Raw genomic sequence first — 8334 nt, forward strand, 5'->3', positions numbered from 1 at the left:
GAAGCTTGTCCCTCCCGACGCTCAGCGCCAGCTCAGCAGCCCTGTCTCTTCATCCGCAATACTAGTGCCGCGGATGGCCTCCGCTGTACTGTGCTCTCTTCTCTTTTAGTGGTTGTGATTTTCTTTGTTTCTTGCATTGAACCAAGAGAGCACAATCTACCAAGTCAAATTCATTGTGTGTTAACATACTGGGCCAATAATTCTGATTATACAGTACTATTTTGTTGCAGGCTTTATTATCGCCTTTGTTATGGTAAAATGAGACATTGATTGATTGATTGACACTTTTATTAGTAGGTTGCACAGTGAAGTACATATTCCGCACAATTGACCACTAAATGGTAACACCCGAATAAGTTTTTCAACTTGTTTAAGTCGGGGTCCACTTAAATTGATTCATGATACAGATATATACTATCATATATACTATCATCATAATACAGTCATCACATAAGATAATCACATTGAATTATTTACAATCAGGGGTGTGGAGGGGGGGGGGGGGGATATGGACATCAAGTAGTGGACATAGAGAGAGAGAGAGAGAGAGAGAGATCAGAAGGCAAAAGAAAAAGAAATATATAATATATAATTTGATTGTTTACATTTGATTATTAGCAATCCGGGGAGGGTGTTAGTTTAGGGTTGTAGCTACATGAAAAGGCGTTTCAAAATACATTTTAATAAGTAACAGTTAAAGGGTTAGCAAAACATTAATACATTTTCAACTAACATGGCCATGCTCTTGTTTCGTTTCAAAGCCGTTAAAAGCGACAGTTTAGTTTGCTCTTTTGTCTTTATTCCGTTTACTCTCTTTCAAGAGGTCACGTGGTATGCGCAGACCTCACTGCGCACAATCACCAACTTCCGGGATACAGGAAACGTCAGAGGAAACACCTACTTCAATGTCACTGCGTGCTGGCTTACTAGCTTTAAAGTTGTGGATGTAATGCGTCAAGTACCGGACCATTAAAGGTAAAAGAAAAAGTATTTAAAATTTAGCGGTGATACTAAACAATATGTAGTATAGCTAAACGAGCTGAATGGTTTCAGTTAGCTCGAAACCGATAAGGTGAATGTCATTTCGTTCCTTTCTTCGCCCTTCCGGTATATTACAGCTCGGCTCTGCTCAGAAACACGACCTTATGTCTGATTTTATGTTTTACAACCATTTATTGTGTAACTCGTTACAGGGGAGTAGTTTTGGTTACTTATACCAAAAAGTCGCTAAGTGTTGTGTCAATCAGATTAAGACTTAGTGAAACACATGCTGTGTGTAGCTTTCAAATACCACACATCAAAGCGTATAATGCAACTATAACCCTGACGATATCTACACAAACTTTAATTTAGCTCGCATATCAGTTCTTATACAACGAAAGTACAAAGATCACTTGTTAATCGATTGTACTTGTTTGTTTCAAACGTGCTTGTTAGTCACCCTTGCACAATTTAACGTATCATGTGTTCGAAAAGGAGGAGGAAGAAACCGAGCATATTCAATTCGAGCATTGATATTTTGTTCACTTCGTGGGCTGGGTTTAATATATCATTTTCTTTATAAAATGTTAAATATCATGCAAAGGCAATTCATGAAAAGAAACAAACACAATTTTAATGTGTAAATAATGCAGGACATAGAAAAAGAAATAATGTCCATCCATTAATTTTATATGAACTACTAATATTTAACGCAGTGAAAAGTGTCTGCGTTGTATCCAGTGATTAACTATGCAAAAGTCTAGTAGTCCGTAACCAAGCAGAGGTAATTTCTTGTTTTTATTTCTTAAAAAAAACCTCCAAGCTACAACTGCAATAGGCCTCCATTATTCTGTAGTTGTACGTACTAACTACATATATGAATATACAGTATATATATTTAGTTGATTATTGTTGACATGATGTGTTCCTACTTCCTAGATAGCTAAAGGATCCAGTAAAGTATTAATGAATCTGCTGTGTGTACTGAACCTGTGTGTACTCTGCATTCATGCCTTGCCCATGCCCATCCCACATTCAATACTTTGTATGTCATGTACAAACACCTCCGTGTGATAGTGTGACAACTTCTTAACAACAATAGACTACACACATAAGCTTACTTTAAATCAATTTTACCTTCGGTATCTGTCGTATATTTACTGCAAATTTAAACACAGTTGGACAGCACGGTGGAACAGGGGTTAGTACGTGTGCCTCACAATACGAAGGTTTTGGGTTCGATCTTGGGCTCGGGATCTTTCTGTGTGGAGTTTGCATGTTCTCCTTGTGACTGCATGGGTTCCCCCCGGGTACTCCGGCTTCTTCCAAAGACATGCACCTGGGGATAGGTTGATTGGCAACACTAAATTGGCCCTAGTGGCGACTTGTCCAGGGTGTACCCCGCCTACCTCCCGTGTGCAGCTGAGATAGGCTCCAGCGCCCCCCGCGACCCCGTAAGGTACAAGCGGTAGAAAATAGATGGCTGGATAAACACAGTTGCTCATTGTTTAGATTCGAATTAGGTCTTTTTAAATTTATTGACAGGTACTGTAAATAGAAGCAACATTTTTAATACTTGGATACAGTCAACAAAGCTCATGGGCAGCATCAAATTCTGACATAACTATTGACGCTTTTATATACTAGTTGTGTCACCTGTCTGGTACACATCTATATACAATTTATAGAGTCTCTGGTTAACCTAACATGTGTTTTTTGTGGACTTTCTAACCTTTCTTTCTTCTTTCCTTCAGTTGACTCCACAATCTCCCGCCAGCTGCCATCATGTCCGACTTCAGAGAAGACAGCGAATTGGAAACAGACCGCGCCGCTGACTTCTCCCTGATGGACAACCGCCTGGGGTCATTCCATGGCTCCAGTGTGGCCACGCAGGTGCCAGCGGAGCGACTGGCCCGGGCCGGCTTCTACTTCACCGGCCATGCCGACCGTGTCCGCTGTTTCAGCTGTGAGACGACTGTGGAAAACTGGTGCAAGGGAGACACACCTGTCGAGAGGCACAAGGAGGTAACAGAATTGTGAGACACAGTTCTACTCAGCTTACGCTTTAACATATTTTCTCTGTTTTATAGGTTTCTCCATCATGCAAGTTCCTCAGCTGCACCCATCGCACTGATTACAGCACATCAAGGTACAACGAAGAGGCAGAAGACATGGAGTATCGATTAAGGACAGGCGAGGTTGTTGACGAGACCACTTACCCGATGGTCCCTCACATGCGGAGAGAGGAGGCCAGGCGTCAGACCTTCTCAACTTGGCCATCGTCTGCTCCCGTGATACCTAGAGACCTAGCTGAAGCCGGCCTCTACTACTTGAACCAGGGCGACCGTGTGCAGTGTTTTTGCTGCGGGGGCATGCTGGGCGGCTGGGAAACGGGGGACACGCCCTGGGGAGAACACACCAAGCATTTTCCCTACTGCTTCTTCATCCTTGGCCATGATGTGGGCAACATCCCATGCCAGGAAAGTATGGCAGATGATACCCGCAGTAGTAGTAGACCACAAGTGAACACTCGTGTGCTCATGGCGAGTTCTGAAGAGAGGCTGTCTAGCTTTGCAGAGATCCAGCACCCCATAGATCATGCAAGGCTTGCAAGGGCTGGCTTCTACAGCACGGGTAGATCATTGTATTACATTTTAGTATCACAGTATTTTGAATTAGTGCCTAAATGTCTTACATGCTGTGTGTGCAGGGGCAGGAGACAGGGTGTTGTGTTTTCGTTGTGGTGGAGGATTAAAAGGCTGGCAGCCTGATGAAGACCCATGGGAAGAACACGCCAAAAATTACCCTGGGTAACAGCAGCATTATTAATAATCCCGACACATGATAATTTATCCTTTACTTGGCGTTAACAACCTTATTTTTATTCTAGATGCAGTTTCTTGCTGGAAGAAAAAGGACAAGAATTTATCAACAGCATCCAGCTGCAAGATCCTCAACGAAACAGAGCAGTAAGACAACAGTACTTTTTTATTTGCACTACTAATAATATTCTGTCAAAAAACACAGTTAACATTCAAAATAAATCGCCAAAACTTGTGCAATTATAGTATTTTATAAATAGAAGTAATGGTTAGGGATGGGAATATAATCCATAATGGCGCAGATGCCATCGTAAACGGTAGTAAATATACAGAAAATGTAAGGAGCTATCGGTGCTTCAATTTCAGTGCTAAATGAATGCAACAAGAGCTTGCCAGTGATATTGTACAGGTAACATCATGTAAGCCATGTAGCGTCCTGACAGAAGCACAGAGTCTGGCGGTTTTGTTTTTTAAATTTTATTGCCAACCTTAATATGCCACAACAGCAGCCCTCAATATAAATAGCTAAACTTTAGAGATGGGATTTATGGCTCTTTGAAGGTATCCTGATCTTATGGAGCCATTCGTTTAAAAGAGCCGTTCAAATGATTGGCTCTTCTTGTATATTTTTATTTTAAGTACGTTTTTTTCATCAAGGAAACAATCACTCGTGGCCGTAATAAGATAAAAGTTTTGTCAATAAATCAAAATGTATACATTACACCAATATAGACACTATTAAAGTACTATCTATCTATCTATCTGTTGGTGAGAATTATTTTGAAATATTGATAATCTAATTGGGATTTTTGTTTTCCATTGTAAACATTCCACAAGATGGTGCCTTATCCCTTTTTTTGACAGTGACGTCACTATGTAACGCTTTACCTTGCTTGTCATCACCCCCGCTTATTGCGCAGAAGTGCATCCAAACGCTACGTTTCCTTTGACTTTTGTTCATTTAGTTTTCTTTGCCAGTTGCTAATATATTTTTGTAATTGCGAATACAGCAGCGAAAAGGCTCAAGTAGGTTCAGGGGTATATTACACTCCCCTAAGTTAACTGCCTGCATGAGCGCATGCGCATTATAACTTTCACATTAATAGAGCCTTCTGGGACGACTAACTCAGTGATGTCATTACTTCTTCAACAAATAAAGCCAATAAAGCTTTTAATTCTGGTTCTTATTCTCATTTTAATAAATGAACGACTCTCAAACTAACAAATTACAACTGCGAATCGGTTCTCATTGTTCACTTGAAAGAGCCATCCAAAAGACTCGTTCGCGAATGTCACATCTTTATTAAACTGCAACTTCCTCTTTATACACCAATGACAGTTACGACAAGCGAGGTTACATTCACAAAACCTCGGCATTATGAGCATCAACATTACAACAAAAGCAATACATTTTTTGCACATTTTACTGCAATAATTATGTAGTAAAATAGGTTGTTGTGGATTTGATTCCTTATTTTTAATGTATTAATTATTTTATGTATATCATTGAAGTATTTACATTACCAGTACTAGTCTATTGAATTTGAATGTCAAAAAATTTCATAAATACATTTTTTGTAAATGTTTTTTTAGATTAAAAAAATAGTCTTTAATTTTAATTTACACGCCTGCACCGTTTTTAAAGTACTGATTGTGTACTAGTATCAGTTAAAATGTAGCAATATTCATTCCTAATACTGGTGCATCTCAATCAATTAGAATATTTTTAGAAGGGAATTGTATTCCAGTAGTTATTCAAAAAGTGAAACTCCTATAATCTATACATTGACTACACACAGAGTGAAGTATTTCAAGAATGTATTTTTTTAAATAACATGTATGGTAATAGTTTAAGAGCTAATTTAAACACCAAATTTATGGTGTCATAAAATGTGAAACATGGTAAAAAAAAGTTTACTATAGTAAACTAATGGTTTATGCTGTTAACAAGTGAATAATGTCCTGAGTTTTTCATTGCTCTCTTGGTCTGAATTGAACTCTCAGAATTAAACATTTGCATGATATTCTGATTTAATAAAATGCAGATGTATATCAGGACTTGTTACAGCAAACTCAGTGAAAGGATACTAACACGGTAAAGAAGCAGATCAATTGAAAATGTGTTCTTTATCCTACTCCTCTCTTGATGTGCAGAATTGTGCATTATTTTGTTTTGTTTTTAACTATAAACACATGTGCTTTCAGACATCAAGTCATCAGAATGGATTGACAGCAGACCAAAATGGTAAAATACATTTATGGAGTGTTTTTTTACATTGTTTGTCAATGTAAATGTTCTTTTAGACAGCGAGTTACTCACAGTAGAAACTAGAAAATCATTCGGAGAGCAAAGACTTTTGCCAGGCCCTATTGCCTAAAAATCCTTTTGAAAAATCAAAGGATCCAAATCTCCCCCAAAATGTAATCTATGGTTGCACAATGAATAGAAATCGACTCGACCTTGAGGTTTTATTTAGTGCAGTAAATAACCACAAGAGGCTGAGGTGTTTTTTTTTTCTTTCTCCGTCGTCACCGCCATTTGAGTAACAGTCATGTTCGCCAATTAAAATTGTTCAGCCTCACGTTTGTTCAACTGTTCTTCAAACCGTAAGAAAGAGGTCTTACTTTGTGTATCGCTCTCAGCACCTGAGCGCGTTTATCTAAGAGTAGAAATAGCTGAACAGAGTGACTTCACTCTTTTCAGACATTTACAATATTTGTCTCAGCGGACACTAGTGCGGGGCGTCCCCGCCTACACAGTCACAGTACAGAGAGCTTTGTGACACCCCAGTGAGAAGTGTTACAAAGTAACACAAATTAGGAGGTAAAAATAAGATTATAAAGCCGATTTTCCAATAGTGGGAATATTTCAGCTTCAAATCGGATGGGCGATATGAGCCCATAACACGGACGAACAAGCAAAAATGCTGTAATCAGATGATGACTATAAACAAAAAGACTACGTCCGAAGTCATTTTTTCAACTGGGGAAAAAAATGCACTTTAAGATGTTTAATATCTTTTTAGGTTGAATTTTTGCTTACAGAAATTAGTCCTTTTTATTTTTGGTTTATTTAGGATAACAAAGTTATTTACTTTCCAAAGACAGTACAATGACAAACAATTCTACAGTAATGACAAATAAAAATGTATATCATTTTAAATGTTTACTTGCATTATTATTACATATTTTGATTACATTACATTATAAACACTGTATAGTTTTTATTGATTATTTCTTCAGTTAAAGAGCATGGTGTAGGCAAAAGCTCTGGGTAAGAAATGGGATATTGGTCTAATGTGTGGCACCATGAGACAAAAATATGTTCAGTCTAAAATTAACATGTCGTCCTTCACTTGTTGAAGAAAAATTTGTTGAAGCTCAATGTTTTTGTCCCTCCTTGGGGAATTTTTGCATAACATTTGGTGCAAATAATTCCTCTGAAACAATGAAGAGGTCCCACATGATTGATGCCATGTTTGCTTGCAACAAGCTCAGGGGAGGCTTACAGCACGGCACTTAAGAGGAGAGGAGCGCTTGATTCACTCACCCTTACCCACCTTCAGCACAGTTAGAGTAATCTCGCCTCATTAGAGTGTGTTTTATTTTTGTTATCGGATTTATTGTATGACCTCATAACTCCTCATATTGGTCTGATATTTATCATGCACCCCTAATTCCAATCCTTTGGATACCCCTCCTCCACCACCTAAAAGCCCTCCTGAGTCCAACAACTTATTCCCTATATTTATAAACTACTGTTGTCAAACAAGACATTTTCAAAATCAGATTAATAACACTTTGGAATTTTGATTAATCTTGTCCTTGGACAAGACACTTCACCCTTGCTCCTGATGGGTGCTGGTTAGCGCCTTGCATGGCAGCTCCCGCCATCAGTGTGTGAATGTGTGTGTGAATGGGTGAATGTGGAAATACTGTCAAAGCGCTTTGAGTACCTTGAAGGTAGAAAAGCGCTATACAAGTATAACCCATTTATCATTTATGTATTATTAATCGCAGTGCCTGTTTGCTTGCAAAATTTAAAGCATGTGCGGTCTAAATAAAATTGGTGATCTGCATTTATACCTTTTTTATGCAATATTTCATATTTCATTAATCACATGTTTTTTCACATGCCTTATCAAATTAACATTGATATTCCTCTAAAGATCATGTCAACAATGAAACAGTATGAACAACCCAACAGCAAACATAAACAAACTTGGTATTAATACTATTGATTAGGGCTGAAAATCTCAGACTACCTCATGATAGGATACACAATGCAATAGATGGGTCACAGTAACAGTAATATCCTGTTGTGGCGATGCTGTGATAGGGGTAAAACAACCAATACATTTGATAGTCTCTTTTTAGCAGCATCATTGAAGTTAAGTAAAAACGGCAATAGCGCATAAATAGTGCAACATAACTATATTTTCTTCTAGTCTGACAACAAACAGTGCCACTATTACAAAGTCAAGTACAAACATGGCATTTGAATAGAGAAATCCAACATTATTTGTTGTTT

General features: G+C 38.2%; 1 protein-coding gene across 1 annotated transcript in view; it reads left to right on the plus strand.

Annotated features, from left to right (window-relative positions):
* The first annotated feature begins 821 nt into the window (after nucleotides 1-821).
* Nucleotides 822-8334, plus strand: part of LOC133648918 (E3 ubiquitin-protein ligase XIAP-like) — an 8238-nt gene continuing 725 nt past the window's right edge. Inside the window, exons 1-6 of the mRNA XM_062045459.1 lie at nucleotides 822-975; nucleotides 2736-3006; nucleotides 3072-3615; nucleotides 3692-3791; nucleotides 3872-3950; nucleotides 6009-6048. Coding sequence (XP_061901443.1) covers nucleotides 2767-3006; nucleotides 3072-3615; nucleotides 3692-3791; nucleotides 3872-3950; nucleotides 6009-6048 — 1003 coding nt within the window. The 5' untranslated portion in view covers nucleotides 822-975; nucleotides 2736-2766. The remainder of the gene's footprint in view (nucleotides 976-2735; nucleotides 3007-3071; nucleotides 3616-3691; nucleotides 3792-3871; nucleotides 3951-6008; nucleotides 6049-8334) is intronic.

Source organism: Entelurus aequoreus, linkage group LG04, assembly GCF_033978785.1.
Source record: "Entelurus aequoreus isolate RoL-2023_Sb linkage group LG04, RoL_Eaeq_v1.1, whole genome shotgun sequence".
NCBI classification, from domain to species: domain Eukaryota; kingdom Metazoa; phylum Chordata; class Actinopteri; order Syngnathiformes; family Syngnathidae; genus Entelurus; species Entelurus aequoreus.